At 38.1% G+C, this 17,142-nt stretch overlaps 1 protein-coding gene across 4 annotated transcripts in view; it reads right to left on the reverse strand.

Moving 5' to 3' along the window:
• LOC129795835 (SH3 and multiple ankyrin repeat domains protein 2) overlaps nt 1-17,142 on the reverse strand; it is a 61,107-nt gene that overhangs the window by 19,509 nt on the left and 24,456 nt on the right. For all 4 annotated transcript variants that reach the window (XR_008751155.1, XR_008751154.1, XM_055837334.1 and 1 more), the window contains exons 3-5: nt 13,611-13,736; nt 13,211-13,542; nt 2,817-2,985 (exon numbers count right to left, since the gene is read on the reverse strand). Coding sequence is in view for 2 of the 4 variants with exons in the window: in XM_055837334.1 (XP_055693309.1) it covers nt 2,817-2,985; nt 13,211-13,542; nt 13,611-13,736 (627 nt within the window). In the remaining 2 variants the exon portion in view is untranslated. The remainder of the gene's footprint in view (nt 1-2,816; nt 2,986-13,210; nt 13,543-13,610; nt 13,737-17,142) is intronic.

The following is a 17,142-nucleotide window of genomic DNA, read 5'->3' on the forward strand; positions in this document are numbered from 1 at the left end:
ATGGAGAGCTAAAAATCGTAAAAGAAAAATCGTTTTGAAGAATTTTGAATTAATGAACGATTAGCTAATTTTTAAAGTTTTCACAACCCACACTGCGCCTTCGGGTCACACACATACAGAAGGCCCCTTTTGCTGGCAGCATACTGTTCGCAAGTGGCAAATTTGTCGATGCTCAAAATTCTACCTACCCTCCGGAGTCCGCATATGTCTAGGGTAAATCCCTTTCGTACCCAGGTAGCCTTCTCTGTCCGCAAGTGTCGTCAAATCAGCCAAGTCCGCAAGTGCGTTTTCCGCAAGTGCCGAGGCACCATGAAAAGCTATTCCAACCCCCCCACAAACTATTAATAGATATTTCCATTAAGCAACATCTCTCTCTCCCCACGTCATACAGTTGCAGATGATGAATTCTCCATGAATCTATAAATAGCTCTTCTACATTGGAAAATCCCTTGAAAAGCTCCACACAGACCAATCCACCCAGACGGGGAGGAAATAACAACAAAAAAGATGAAAAGAGAAAAATATTCCGCTACGAAACCTAAATATTATTTTAATCGATGGCTCATCGTATGAATGGGATGCAATTATCGCGATCATAAATCATAGAAATTGCAATTATCACTGGACCTTGATATTTCGCAGCGTCAGAATTGCAAACTTGATGTATTCTTGAGGTAAAATTATTGAGAGATGCGTTCTCAAGAGCCGTTCTTTGCTGCATTTTCCACGCAATCTCTTTATGCGCCCGCAAGAGATTCAGAGGTAGAAAAAAGAGCCACAAATATGCAATGAAATGAAGCTTCTAAAATGGATTGATTGGATATGCTAAAGGAATTTATTTGCATGCCCATCGCAGACAAGAGAACTTTACGTGTCTAGCATGGATTAACCCTTTCAGGGACGAATAATTTCTTTATAAAAGTGCTCTAACTTATAGGGATAGAAGGGTAGATTCTGATAAAAATCTTTTCTTTTCGTTCTATTACTGTTATTATTCTATTACTTTAAAAAAAAAACAAAGAACCAGTTGTTCCAGAAAACAGTCAGAAAGAACTTTAAAGGGTCCTGGAAAAGTAATTTTCTTTCAAAAACCCATTTAAAGAAAGAAATAAAATGTCATATCCTTTAACCTGCTGGCCGCCAAGACCTTGGAGCTTCCTTAGAGCGCCAAGGTGGGGTCGTTGAACGACCCCAAGAAGGAAGTCGATTTTCTCATAAACTATAAAACCGGGAACTGTCGGGTCACTCTTTATATAGTCCTCTTGCCCCTTGCATCACAAATTCGCCACCCGGAAACACGCAGAAGAAGATATTAGGGAAAAACATTTTTCACTCATTTTTCACACTTTCTTCGTGAGAAATTTGCCACGAAGTTGACCGCAACTGCTATTTTTTTTCACTACTTCCCCACATTCCCCTCACTTCCCGCACCGTGATAAATGGCAATATTTCTCGAATATTCTTTATTGTTTTGCACATTTATATGCTTCTAATTATGTTTTATGTTGTTTATGATACTTATTCGCGATAATTCTGACACTGAAAAAGTAAAGTGAGAAAGTAAACACAACCCTTCAACCCCCTTCAACCATATGATTCATGATGTGACTAACTTCATTCTAAGAAATTTTCCGCAGCATGGCCGTTACACCAATTTTTGAATTCCCTTCTTCTACATTTTCCTTAATAACTTTTCTTGTGGTGGACGGATTGAGCTGAAATTTTTACACAACCTCCTCAGATAACCAAAGAACTTATTTCCAAAAGATGGGAATAGTATCTTTTATATTTATTAAGTTATAGCACGAAATATAGGGCTGGGGTCGTTCAAAGACCCCGCTTGGCGGCCTAGAGGTTAAAACCTTATAACTGACGAATTGCAAGGAAATAAAAGAAAAGATTTTTATCAGAAACTACCCCTATATTCTAAATTTTAATTTTTTGGTCCATATTCTGAACCATTCTCAAATCTACAAAATTTCCTTGAATTTCTATAAAAAAAAATAATAAAACTGAAAGAATAAAAAAAATTTCATTTCGTTTTTTTTTTAAGGTCTGAGATCAGAGAAAATATTTTCAACAAAAAGCACCTTTAATTTAAATTTCATCAATAGAGAAAATACTTGAAACATCACGATCAATGTTTCAGTGTTTTTTTTTAATGTTTCATACTTGTTCAATCTTTTCAAGAAAGATAGAAACATTTAGCACGGAATTTTATGATTTTTACTAAGAGCTTGTTTAAGAAATTTATTTTCCAATTTTTTCTAAGAATTAGTTTTAGGTTAAATCCTGTTAGAACAAAGGCAATAAAAAGATCTTAATCTCTGAAAATATTAAAAACTTAAGCCGAATTAAAAAAAATATTGTAAAATATATTTAATAATTTCCCTACAGTTTCCACGAAGCTTTTTATTCAATTTCCATGGAAAATCCTATTGATGGGACTGCTAAAGGGCTTTTAACATGGCTTTTAGTTTGGCTTTTAGTGGAAAATTATAAACTGTAATATAATTTAGAGAAAACAAATTGCATCATTGGAAAATTGAAAAAGAAAATTCATGGAAATTGAAATTTAAATTGAAGTAAAATCCAATTTAATTAGTATGATCAATTCGATGAAAGGCAGCAGGATGGTTAAAACTAAAAGAGAAACAGACAGAGAGAGAGGAAAAATCAATCGATTCGGGAAAACCTAGAGGAGAGCTTTTGTGTACTGGAACCCAGCCAAATACCCCAGGAGAGTGCACCACAACCACAGAATCCACCCACAAAAGGGATGGACAAATACAGAATTATTTTACGGGGAGGATTACCTGGTGAACCTCTTGCCATCCTTGGGTATCCTGTGTGCCGAGGGAAGCGTGATCATGCAGGAGACTCTCGCAAATCTTGGCGTCCGTCTTCTTCGTTACAGACAAGTACACCGGGGTCATTCCTCGGATATCTTTGTAATTTGGCGAAGCGCCCAGCTCGAGGAGGGTACTGTGGACAAAATGTATAAAATATTGTATTTTCAGTTGTTAGAAGAAGTCTTCGCTTCGCTCTTCTCTCTCTCTCAGAATAGACGAGGCTGATGCACGATAAAAAAGAATAAAATAAGATTTCCTTCCATTTAGCAAGAAATTAAACTCAATTGCAAGTGACAATATAAGTGTGGTCTGCAAAGAACATTCAAGACGGGTTTCGGGGTGAAAATTTATAGTTGTACGATTAAAAGTGGACATCCGGAGAGTTTGTCGTGGTATATATGAGGCAAAAACTCCAATCCACCTTCTCTCTGGACCACTTCCAAGTGGAAACCAGTGTGGGTTTCATCTCTCTCATCATCCACAGTCTCATTGTCATTCACAACTTGATGTCGTTAGAAGAATTCCTTTTTTATTTATCCAATATCTCTCTCGCAACTAAGAGTACGCAATTTCTGCGTCTATTGAGTTCTTCTTCATAAAGAATCACGCGAGCTCTATGTCATGGCACAGCTTATGTATTTTTATATATTTTATTTGAAAGAAATACGCAATAATAAAGAATATTGAGGATCTTAAAACATTCTTTGGGCAATATTTTATTGAATTATTATTAATTGAGATTGAAAGGGGCTTTCTTAATAAACTTTTAAGATTTTGAGAATTTTTTAAAACTTCTAATTGTTTTTGTACATTTTTCTTTGAAAATTAATCTCAAAGCGCTGGAATCACAAAAAAAAGATTAGCAAGAATTTAATATATAGGAGAACGTGGCCCAATTCCAACCTCCAAAGCTCCACACAGAGTGAGAAAAAATTGTATAAAATAAAAAGCAATAATTATAAAATTTGCTACCATTTTAAAGCTCATTTAATGTTCTTTATATTTTCATAACTTTCTATATTTAAAATTTTATTAATTTTTGGTAATAGCGGATTGAACAAAAAAGGCCGTAATAGGTCCGAATCAGGAGAAACAGGCAATGTTCCCTCTAGGTACAGTTAATACAAAGTTTCAGTTAACTAACTTGAAAAGTCCTTAGCAAGGACCTTAGACCATAAAAAATCCTTGAAAAATTTCTCCTGAAAAAGGTCTGCAATTTTAATCGAAAACTCGGAAAAAAATGTCTCAAAATTTTATTAGGAGACTTCTTCTAACTTAAAGACGATTTCCGGATTTCTTAACCTCGTTTAAAAATAATCAGATTGCTTGAATGTTTCTGAGGTAGAGTGAGAAGATGATATATGCGAAAAAAAATCGATTCAAATTCATTATAAAATTTTCCAAAACTCGATAAAAAACTCTTTATATTTATTTAATAAAATAAAATTGCAAAATACAAGTTCTAAAAAAACATTAAAAAGCTTTTTGGGCTTTTTCAAAACTGATAAAATAAGTTTTATATAATGCGCTTGAAATTCAGATAAAAATTTCCACAATTTATTAAAAGTGTTGAAATTTTTCAAAATTCGATAACAATAAATTATAAAAATTATATTATTGTTAAACAATATTAAAATTGATATTAATTTTTTTAATAAAAATATTTGTTTTCATAAAGTCTTTTTAATTATGAGTAAAATACAAAATTTTAAAAATATTTAATACTTTAACAACAAAATATTCATAATATTTTTGCTAAAAAGGGATAAATATTCAAATTATTTGTAACAAAATCGATACATTCGAGAGTTAATTACAAATATTCTTAACAACGTCCTTAATATTCCTGAGATAAGAACCCCACAACCCCACAATTAGCTACCTTACTCTACTTACGAAGTACTTCAGACTACTAAAAAAAATTATAAAAATCTGCCCACGCTCTGCCAGAACTTCTAGATCCAGAAGATACTCCAGAAATGCGCGCCAAATTTGAATATGATAAATTCCATGCGTGATAAGGCTTTGCCTCACTGAGTCCACCTTCTTGCATTTCTTTACGGAATATCTGTGTGAGCCACAGATGGGGTCCTCTACCTCTTCGGAGGAGAGACACTTGGCTAGTGCGAGGAGACGATGGCACAGAACCAGATACCGCAGAGTGTGTGGATGCCAGGCTAGGAGTTATGGCAATGCGCACCGCAAATCACGCGAAAAACAGTTTGCGTATATAATACCATTCGCGAGGTACTTGAATACTTGATGCGGGTTTACCACTCATTCTTGCTCACTTGTATGCCTTTTTTTCTTCTTCTTATACCTCCCAGAGGAGAGCCTCAAATATGGCTTAAGAAACCAGTTTTCTTGTATGCGAGCAAACTCAAGAAATCTCAAGTTGTATTTGTCTTTTTTCTCTCTGCTGCGCGCTCCTTCCAACTTCTTCTTAAACTCATATGAGTGTGTAATGTACCAACAACCTCACAGCCCAGCTTTCTGCCAACAGGCAAAAGCCCCATCAGGTGCGGATTTATCAATTCACTCGCATTGTCCCATGATGGCTCATGATGGCACAGAGATTGTGTCATAAATCCAGGTAAATTTTTTCTTCTTGTAAAGGTACTTCTTCTCTATTTCAATTTTTATTAATTCAACCCGCGCCATCATCAACTCCTATCCCTCAACGTCTTCACAACTTCCAATATTGATTTCTCCTTGATAAATTTCCACTCACAGATCAATGTCTTGCCAAATGGTGATCAATTGACAATGATTGTCATGGCGTACAGTCCGCACCTGACTTTTCTGTGAGCACACAATTTTAAATTGCGCGCGTGGAGTTCTTTTACCTCGTGCGGATTCACCTCTGATTGTGCTGCAAAAATCCATCTTCAACAGGGTGGACTACAATGCAAAAAATCCCCTTCTCTGCACACAATCCTGACCACCCTGTGCACAAGATGAGATTTTCTTCTTCTCAAATGCATCATCTTCTCATACCTCATCCATTGCAAACTCTATTAATGTAGGCATTGAGACCAAAAGGCCGAAAAAATTACCCCGAGCCATGGTCTGTGTATGTATGTATGTGTGTGTTGAAGAGGGCTGTGATAGGAGATAAGCATTGCCCTAGCGGTGCTTATCATGCATGGGCATTCTCTCGTAAGCCACAGAGCTGAGAGGTGCTGAGATGCTGAAAAAGGGTTGACTATCACAGTCACTCTAACTATTTGTGAGTATACTATTTTTCATTGACTAAAATTCAGAAGTGGGATCTCTCATATAGTGCCCACGGGAGAATTAAACGAGAAAAAAAAGAGAGAGAATTCACCACACAATTGTGTGAGTGCAACGTAGATCAGAGAGAAAAAAATTGATGAGAAAAAAAAAATGTCCCGTTAATGAGATTTGGAAAAAAATCATTTTGCGAGCTTTTTGAGTGGCTTAACAAGTGAGATCTGCATCAGTGAAGAAAAAGAAAAGCATTTTCACGGAAATAGTGGAAGAAAATTGCGAGTAGTGAGTGACAGTGGTTAAAGTGAAACTCAGACGACAACCTAGGTAGGTGAAAATCAGGAATTAAGGAAGGTTGATGAATGCTGAGGAAAAAAGAGATCACACGAAAAAAAAATACAGGAATTCATCACATTCAGCATCTTTTAGGAGATTGGGTTTTTTTTCTTCACATCTCGCTTTACGTTAAAGGGAATATTGTGTTTTTTTTCTCTGCACTCAAGGTCGTGTGGATTACTATGAGTGCCAAAATGCCTCCCAAGAGACGTGTGGTTGAAGAAAGTGATGACGGTGAGACTCCTGCCCAGGGCACATCTAGAGGGGGTGGAGGTGAAGCTTCCACTTCGAGGGTCTACATGAGCTTCAACTTGAAAGAGATTCGGAGCATACTGCCGACATTTAACCCCAGCGAGGCAACTGGAAGTACTGCCAGGGAATGGTTGCACAAAGTGGAGGTGAAGAGCCAATTGTACCGTTGGGATCCTCATCAAAAGCTCACTTATGCAGTGATGTGCCTGGAAGGGCCAGCTCGGGAATGGTATGAAATGAACTTGGAGGAAATTAATGATTGGGGTGTCTTCCGCACTATGTTGATGAAATATTACCCAGATGAAGTTGATGTGGCGGGCATCCTTACCCAACTGGGCAATAAGAAGAGGTTGGCAACCCAGTCAATTGATGACTATTTCAATGAAGTGGTCAAAGCCTGCAAGAGGGCCCGTTTGGATGAAAACGGGACCAAACAGTACCTGATCCACGGTCTGGATGAAGAGGTGATGAAGATGCAACTGATGACCCAATTGAATCAGCCACTCAATGACTTCTTGCTGCTCATGAGAATGCTGGAGAGGGGACGCAATCAGAAAGTCGAGGAGAAGAAGGGAGAATCCTCGAAAGCCCCTGAGCAGGAGAAGGAGAAGGAGAAGGAGCTCGATCATCATGAAAGATCAAAGCGTCGCTCGCCACTGCCTCCCCATCGGAGGAAGGTCTACAATCGGAATCGAAGGCCATACAAATACGATTCCGATAATGGCAAAGAGGCAGGAAATGGGAGTAAAGCCACCGGAAAATCCGATAGGAACGGCCGATGTTTTGGATGTAATGAGAAAGGTCATTATATTCGTGATTGTCCGAAGCGCAAAAAGGCGAAGAAGGAGGAAGCACCAGCAGGAAAAAAGGGGACAGAAAAGGATTTTCAAGTGGGGGTGGTGAGACCAGCCACCCCACCAAAAAATAAATTGGTCAGGATGGTAACTGTCCAGGTGAATGATCGGCAAATGAAAGCATTTGTCGATACAGGGAGTTCCTACACCTTGATTCGGCAATCGGAAGCGGGAAAAATTGGCTGGAAGGGTGAAGGTGAGAAGAAGACTTTGTTGGGTTTCGGAGGAGGAACCAAGAAGACATTGGGAACATTAATGGTGGAAATAAAGATTAATGAGAGTGTAAGGAAGATGCCAATCCATGTGATATCTGATGCAGCAATAGAGAGCTCTATGGTACTGGGCTTTGATTTTATCGAGGGATCATCGATGGTGGTCACCCAAGGGAGTGAAGAAGTCAGAATTTGCCACATTCGAGATGAATCGACACAACAGAAGGAGAATGAAGTCCAGTCACCCCAACGAAGTGTACAGGGCACCCGACTGACTCCTGAGTTGGTGGACATAAATTCCTCATTGAAGCCAACGGAGAAGGAACAGGTGCTAAATCTACTGAATGAGTATAGAGACTGCTTCTCTCAAAGTCTCAATGAATTGGGGCATACCTCGCTGTATCCCATGAAGATTGTACTCAAGGAAGACAAAATTGTGAGGCACAATCCATACAGAGTCCCATATGCTCTCCAGAGTGAATTGACACACATGATCGAAGATTTGCTTAGGCAAGGAATAATTGAGGAAACCGACTCCGAATATGCGAGCCCCATTGTGTTGATTAAAAAGAGCAACGGCGAGCATCGGATGTGTGTGGATTTTAGGGAGATGAATAAAATCATACGCAAGGAACATTTCCCACTCCCTAACATAGAAGAGGAGCTGAATAAGTTGGCGGGAAAACAATGCTTCTCAAGCCTTGATCTCATGGCTGGGTATCACCAGATGGAAGTGGAGCCTGACAGTAGGAGATACACTGAGTTTGTAACACCCCAGGGACACTATCAGTACAAACGAGTTCCGTATGGGTTGGCAAATTCTCCTGCAGCGTTCACCCGAATGATGACCAGAGTGCTACAACCCATCCTGAAAGAAAATATCTCCTACTATGTTGATGACATCTTGGTTGCCACTGCCACTGTTGATGAAGGATTGGATTCTCTGAAGAAAGTGCTGACTGTACTAAGAGGAGCAGGTCTTACGTTGAATATCAAAAAGTGCCATTTCTTGTATTCAAGTGTTCACTATCTCGGACATGAAGTTGATGCAGAAGGAGTGCGACCAGGAAGCACAAAGACGGCAGCAATCTCGGAATCTGAACGACCGACGAATCAACGGATGGTTCGCCAATATTTGGGTTTGACTGGCTATTTCAGGCGCTTCATACCCAAATATTCTGAGATAGCAGGTCCCCTGTATGCACTCTTGAAGAAGGATGCGGCATTTGATTGGAAAGATGAACACGAGAGAGCATATCAACTTCTAAAATATGCACTAGTGAATAAACCCGTATTGGCATTGTATGATCCGCAGAAAGAACACGAGGTGTACTGTGATGCAAGCAGTTATGGGCTCGGAGGAATAATCATGCAGGTGGAACACGGATTATCACGGCCTGTCTCGTATTTTAGTAGATGTACCACCACTGCCGAAGCTACTTGGAGCAGCTATGAGTTGGAAACCCTGGCAGTGGTGGAAACATTGCGGCGATTTAGATTTTATCTTATTGGCAAATCGTTTATCATCCACACAGATTGCCGAGCACTCGAGCAGGCATACTCAAAACGGAAAATGGTGGCGAGAATCTCTCGTTGGTTCATGGAAATGCAGGAGTACGACTTTGAGTTGAGATACCGCGCCGGCAAGCAAATGGAACATGTGGACTATTTGAGTCGGAATCCGGTGAGTCAAGACGAGCAATCCATGATCCTAGCCATCACGGAGCCTGAAGATTGGGTGGTAGCCTTGCAAACCAAAGATGATAAGATAGTGGACATCCGAAGAGTACTGGAGGGATCTGTAGTGGCTGATCCACAGAAGAAGGATATCGAGAGGAATTATGCTCTGAGAAGGGGAAGAGTATTCCGGAAAACTGCAGATGGTTTGAAGTTTGTTGTCCCCAAAGGAGTACGTCACCATGTGGTGTTTGAGGCACATGATCGTCAAGGGCATCTCTCCTTAACCAAAACCATTGAGAAGTTGTCCAGAGTTTATTGGTTCCAAGGAATGACACCATGGGTTAGGAAGTACATCGACAGCTGTATGGCATGCAACAAAGCCAAAGCAGGACGTGATGAACACCACCAAGTCCTACACACTGTGGATCGAAAACCGATACCCTTCAATGTGGTCCACATCGACCATAGTGGGCCTTACCCCAAGGGACAATTCGGAGCTCAACATGTCTTAGCAATCGTAGATTCCTTCACAAAGTTTGTGATTCTCCGAGCGGTAAAATCTCCAAACACTCAGGGAGTAGTCAAGGCACTGAAAGACGTGAGTGAATTCTTGGGGATGCCTTCAGTAATCGTGTCAGACAGAGGAACCGCTTTCACTTCATCAATGTTTAAGTCATTTTGTGAGGAACATGGCATCTGCCACTCCATGGTGGCAGTGAAGACTCCAAAAGCCAACGGGCAAGTGGAGAGATATTTTCGATTCATTACTGAGGCCCTGAAGACGATGAGCCAAGAAGGCAGTGCCAACTGGGTGAAGCATCTTCCCATTGTCCAGTGGAGTTTGAACAGCACCACACATCGCATCACCGGACAGTCTCCCCAAATGATGTTGTTTGGGTATCATCCTAGAGACATCACTGGAAATCAATTGTATTCAACGTTGGGTGATGAGCTTGACCGGGACGATAAAGGAGAAATGGATGTGGGTGAGTTGCGGGAAAAGGTGTGCCAAAGGATGAATGAGTTGCAGAAGAAACAGATGGTAACATACAACAAAACCCGTGTAGCTCCACGACAATATGTGGAAGGAGACTTGGTACTGGTGCGGTGGGAGCCACCTCCCACTGGTGGATCAAGAAAATTACTTCCCCGATATCGTGGCCCATATCGAATCAATCGAGTTCTGGATCGGGATCGATATGAGATCACAGACACGGAGGTAACTCAGCTCAGCCAAAAGCCTTTCCACGGCCTCTACACTGCCGACAAAATCAAACCGTGGGGAAACAGGGCTGAAATTGAGGAGGAATGGGCTTATGAGGATGCGTCAGGGGAAGAGAATTCCCCAATGGATATTGACACATAGGTCAACACCAATTGCAAACACGAAGTAAGGCATCACCATTTCAGTATCTCGTAGTGTTCTCTATGTCATAGTCTGTCTTCTTTTTCTTCTGGGGAAAAGGGATGCAAGAGACCGCTGGACCGATGATGCTGGAGGCCACCAGATGAACGAGTCAATCAGGAATAGGATGAGGAGTTCATCATTCACATGTGTTTTTTTTCTTTCTCTTATCATTTGAATTTATATTACTTCATGGAAATTATATGAGAATTAAGTAGATGAACTAAATTCCTGTGTTGTGCTCTGAAGGGAGATATGTACGCACATATGTGAGCCTCTTGTGATGTCAACGTTCGAAACTGGAATCAAGTACCCCAAAGGGAACAATTGACAGATACTCAATAACGACCATAGTGAGAATCCCAGGATGAGCAGGTCAGTAAGATGTCATGTTGTTTCGATGATGGATTTGCATGCGTGTTGAGTTTTTCCCTGATAGAAGTTGGCCTATCGGGCAAGTTGCTAGTGAGGACCCTAGCAGAATGATGTTGGCTAAACATTAGTGTGGACCCTAATGTTATCTACTAGTGAGGACCCTAGTAGATGTAGAGGGAGAAGCATTAGTGTGGACCCTAATGTGATCTACTAGTGAGGACCCTAGTAGACGTCGGAGGATGGAACACTAGTGTGGACCCTAGTGTAGTTGGGTATGAGTGAGGACCCTCATGCCGACAGATGAATTGCCTCACATGCCACCCTCGACTCATGACGTTGCCAAGGGACGGCAACAATGTCAGGGCTGGCCGAATTGTAGGCATTGAGACCAAAAGGCCGAAAAAATTACCCCGAGCCATGGTCTGTGTATGTATGTATGTGTGTGTTGAAGAGGGCTGTGATAGGAGATAAGCATTGCCCTAGCGGTGCTTATCATGCATGGGCATTCTCTCGTAAGCCACAGAGCTGAGAGGTGCTGAGATGCTGAAAAAGGGTTGACTATCACAGTCACTCTAACTATTTGTGAGTATACTATTTTTCATTGACTAAAATAACGCAATTTCTAAATAAATTAACTCTCAAAAAGAATCTCTAAAAGGATAGAAAAATTCCTTTTCAGCACAAGGATTTTCCCCCTTTTTCCTTCTCTCAATTTTTGAGTCATTTTGATGCCCTCACAGAATGAGCAAAAATTCCACAATCCATCAATTTGCCATTGTCTTTGAGGTATAGGCAGGTAGAGAGAAAAAAAAGAGAACAGAGAGATGTGGGCCACCGCGACGAAAGTTGATTGACGCCTCCCGGAGTTTCAGTAGGTATATACAGCAAACACATACTTTCGATTCGACCGCGAAATGTTACGCAATGACCATTCGTTACCACCGAATTGCAATTAAAATATTCTATCAATTTGAAATGTATTGACAGATCTTTTTTTCTTTATTCGTTTATTTTTTTTTCTTAGAGTATACCTACCAATTTAGGGACTTATATGGTTTTAAAATTACTATTGCTAAAATTATGAGAGAGCCATCATGGTCATGTCGAAAGCATACGAACTTTAATCCTAATCAATTCATTGCGTTAGAGCACGTGTTGCAGATGAGATTTTTTTTCTTTAACACCTATGGGATTTTAACGGCTAATTGGGTGAGTTTTCTTTACTAAAAATTTATATTTTACATTTCTTAAAAAGTTTCAAAGGTTCAAAGATTTTCAAGAATTTCAATTAAAAAAAGAGATGAGGAGAAATCACAAAAAAACGTTAAATTTTTAAATGTTAATTGAGGTTAAGATTAGGATTATACAAGGAAGACGAATTTGGCAAATGTGGCCAAATCGATCCTTAAAATCATCAGAACATCGTAAAGAATTTAACGTCCAAAGAATTTCAAGGAATTTAACTTAACGAAAAATCAAAAATCAGTTTAATATTTGAATAATAAATTGAGGTTATGATTAAAATTATGCATGAAAGACGAAATTGGCCAGTTTGGACATTAAAATCATCACTGTGTTATTTTTCTTTAATCGAAATCAATGACAATTTTAGATAAACTAATTCCCAAAGAAAGAAAAAGGTTTAATTTTTGAAGGATATTTAAGGTTATGGTTAAAATTATGCAATAAGGACGAAATTGGCCGATGTGGCCATTTAACCTTCTCATAGCCTCCCTGTAATATTTTTATAGACATATAGCAAATATATAATTTAATGCTACAAAAAATCATTAAAAGATTTTATTTGTGGTTAAATTTAAAATGAAACATGGAAGATAAGTTTGGCTACTTATGATCACCTCAGCCGCTTCGACTCACACTCATCTCAATTTCACGGGGAATTTTTTTTGGGAGAATTTCCGAGAATCTCCTTGGGGGGATTTTTTAAAGCTAAAAACATTCCTTTGATGGAAGTATGGAAAAATTCACGAAAATAAAAATAAGAAAACTTACGAGACCGCCTCCAGGGAATCCCTCTCGACAGCTTTGTGGAGTGCAGTGGCTCCATCGCGTGTCCTGTAATCAAGGATGGCGCCCCCATTGACTAGAGCAATTAGCAATTTATTGGGCTTCTTTGCACCCGTGGCCATTGTGAGGGGCGTCTCTCCGGTTTCGGGGCAATGAAAATTCGGATCTAAACCCTTTGCGCACATTTTGGAGATCTTCTCCACGTGCCCACCGCCAACACATTCGAGAAATCGCCTCAGGTTAGCCCGTGTGTGCAATGCCTTCAGTTGCTTCTCATCCAAGTTCAGCATCTTGTACACGCGCCTCTTGTATTTCAGCTGAAAAAGAACCCACACAGTGGTCAAGTAATTTAATTTTTTGGGAGGTGGAGAGAAAAATTTCTCACCTCTAAATATCCAACTGGTCCGTTGAAGGGATAATCCCCAAGGCGACGCTCTTCATCAAGGAACTTTCCTGCCTTACCGTTCGATGGTGGGCAGAATAGGCCATAGTTGAATGACTCCTTCAGCTCCTGGTTGTTGTAGAAGAAGAAGAGAAAAAAAAGAAAAATAAATCCCATTACTCTGAGCCATGTCGTGAAAACGAGAAATGAGGGAGAGGCTTCCCTATGTGGGGGGTTGTCTCCTCAATAAATTTGCTTTAATTTGAACAACAAACCATAGCAATAAAAAGGGGGAGGAAATGTGAATGTTAAAAAAGAAGAGAAAAATATATAACCATGCAATGCAACCCCTCCATTGAGGCGACCCCCCTCGCATTCAGGTGATCTGCACCACCGAGGGGTCAACAACACCCAGCCACAGCCAGTTGAAGCGTGCAGACAGTGTATATGTTAAGATTTTATCCTTGAGTCTCTCTCAAGTGATTTATGCGCACTTGCAGAACTTCTTCAGAAACATATATGTATGTAAGCTAAACAAAAAGTTCACCAAGACAAATTTTATACTTAAAATAAACATGAGATGATTAATTGAAGAAGCTTTTCTTATAAGCCTCGCTGTGTTAACATTTTTTTCCTCTTTCAATTTAATTAAAATGAAGAAAATAAAATTAAATAAGAAATACTTTAAAGTAACTATTTGATTTATTTTTAATCTCTTTTACTTCGTTTTTTAACCGTCTTGTTAACATAAAATGAAATGTGTTGAACAGCGTCAACAGCATTAAGACGAAGTTGCAATTTATTTATTTGCACCCGAAAGTCAATAAAGACTTCTGTGCAAATTCGCAAAGTAAAGAAAATGCCAAAGGTGGTAAATAGCTAAAAAGGAGTTAAAAAAATAAATTAAATTCCATTAAAATGTCTTGTAGTCATTTTATGACCTCTGATTGTGAGCTTTTACCGAAGGAACATTTAAATTGTAGCTTAATTTACTTAATTAGTACTTTCGGGGCTTTCACGAGATTTCTTGTTGATTTTTAATAAAAGAATTTTTAAGAGAAAATAATCATTATGCACCAAAAAATATTCTTGATCCCAATTTTCCTTTCATTCAAAAATATTTTTTAATTCATCTGAATATTTCAAATATCTAGGAAAAATCTAACGGAAAAGAGTTAAAGCAATAAAGCTCCCTGAATTATTTGAAAACTATGAAAATAAAATGTTTTGAATTGAAAGAAAATCAATCTAAATTGTGAATTAAAAAAAAATATTTAGAAATGTTTTTTTTCTTTAGGGAATGAATAAATTCCTTTCTGATTAATTCCAATTAATTCAATTAATTTTCATAAAATCTGAATACTTGAATATTTTCCCCTCAAATAAACCCTTTGTCTATCCAAAAAAAATCAGCAATCGTCCCCAAGAAAAATTACAAAATTAAGAAATTTTTTAAGGATTTATTTTTTTTCTTGGCTTCCAAGGGTTAAAGAAATTCTCCTTTGACTCTCAATAGTCACAAAAACATTTCAATGAGCTTAGAAAAAAACGCTGCAATTTTATGTAACGAACAAACTACATAAAATTCACAATTTAACACTGTCCAATTACTTGTTTAAAAGTGAAAGAAAATAAGACACTTTAGCACGTTCCCACAAGAAATTTAAAATGGCACCTCTTTAGCAAAATTGTTGGAAAACATTCGCAGATGTAAAAAAAAGTGTGTGACCATTTAGATACAAATAGACCTGAAATTAGCGACTCTTTGTTGTTAAATTTTCATTGAAAGCTTTTCTTTTCAAATACATCCATGTTGTATTTTATAAGACCTCATAGAAGAGCAATATAATTAAAGAAATTGAATGAATTAATGATTGATTTCTCTCGGAGTAATTTTCCTTTGACAATCCCAGTACAAAGAATTGCATTGATGGAAAATTTTTCAAGATTTTTCCATTAATAATTGCAGCAATTAAATGAATTAATTGCATTTTGCTTATGTGAGGTGAAAATCAATGTCAAAGTCGTCAATGCTAGGATACAAGGTAGCGCTTATACGAAGAGGAATAAACCAAAATGGAAGAATTGTGTCGCATAAATATGAATTTTCCACATGGGGTGTGTCACCCTCCATGTGTAGGGATTCACGCTACACCCACAAATCCCACCGGATGGCCGGGAAAATCCACCCCCCTTCATTTCTATAACATACGAGGGCTGGAATGCCGAGAGTCATCAGTATTTTAATCACTCCACCACGGAAATTGCATGAAGGGTGGCAAAATGCTGACTCCAATGGGGCAATTCAATATGCTACACAGCATTGGGTTACGTTAACTTAAACACGCGCGCCACGCTATTCCAGGAGATTCTCTGCATTAAATATAAAAAAAACCTCCGATATGCATCGTCTTGAAAAGTGACACGTGGGCTGTGAAAAATACCTCACTGTCTCATGATGATGCCTTCGTCATCACATTCTCTTTCTCGTGGGCAGTTTTTTTTGTACGTGTAATTTTTGCTGTTATATATCCATCCCCTCGTGCGGTATCTTTTGCACATAGAAGAGTAATCCGTTGAAGGAGAAAAAAAAGTGAAGAACTCTTGAAAAGTCTCCAAGACTCTCCATCAGGGGTGACGAACATTTTATTGGCAGAGAAACTCGGTGAGTTTTTATATTGTACAAAGTCTTGTAATTTAATGAGCTTAATTTAAAGGAAATAGAATTTTAATTAGGAAAAGATTTCGAATTGAATTTTCTTAGAGAAAAAATAGCTTAAAGGGAGCAAGAAAGTTCAGAATTCTCACTAACTTTGCTAAAGTTTCTAAAATTACCAGACATATCCGCATAAGAGACAACAATAAATATAGTGTAGTCAGGGGAAACTTTTTTTTTATCTAAGCACCCAAAAAATAAAAAGTTCACAGTTAAAAATAATTCTTTCAAAGCTAAAAATGACATAAAAATTTAAAAATTGATTTTCCAAGAGTTAAATAAATCGTTCAACGATAGAAAATAAATGTCAAACACTTGAACAAGTTAAAGAGAAACGTCAAACGTTAGAAAAAAGTCAGACACTAGATGAGCTAGAAAAGAAATGTCAAACGTTATGAATGAATTATGAAGAACATTATGAATAAAAACGTCAAACGTAAAAAAAATACTAAACGGGAGTCGTTAAAAATATTCGTTAAATGTCAGAAATAAGTCAAAAGTTTGAAAACAAACGTCAAAGGATATAAAATAATTGTTAAACGTCAGAAAAAATATAAAACGACAGAAAAAAACCAAAACGTTAGAAAGAAGTTAAACACTACAATAAATGTCAAACGTTAGGACAGAAACGTCAAATATTGCAATCGTAGAAATAAAAATTGTCAAGATCTTCTAATTCGAATCGAACTGTCATTGATATTGCATAATCTTTATAAACTTTGATTGTCATTTTCTTAAATCATTTTTAACATCTCTTGAATTACAAAAAAAATTGAATCAAAACATTAACGCTCCTTAAGGATAAATATTGTTAATTTT

Source organism: Lutzomyia longipalpis, chromosome 4, assembly GCF_024334085.1.
Source record: "Lutzomyia longipalpis isolate SR_M1_2022 chromosome 4, ASM2433408v1".
Classification (NCBI taxonomy): domain Eukaryota; kingdom Metazoa; phylum Arthropoda; class Insecta; order Diptera; family Psychodidae; genus Lutzomyia; species Lutzomyia longipalpis.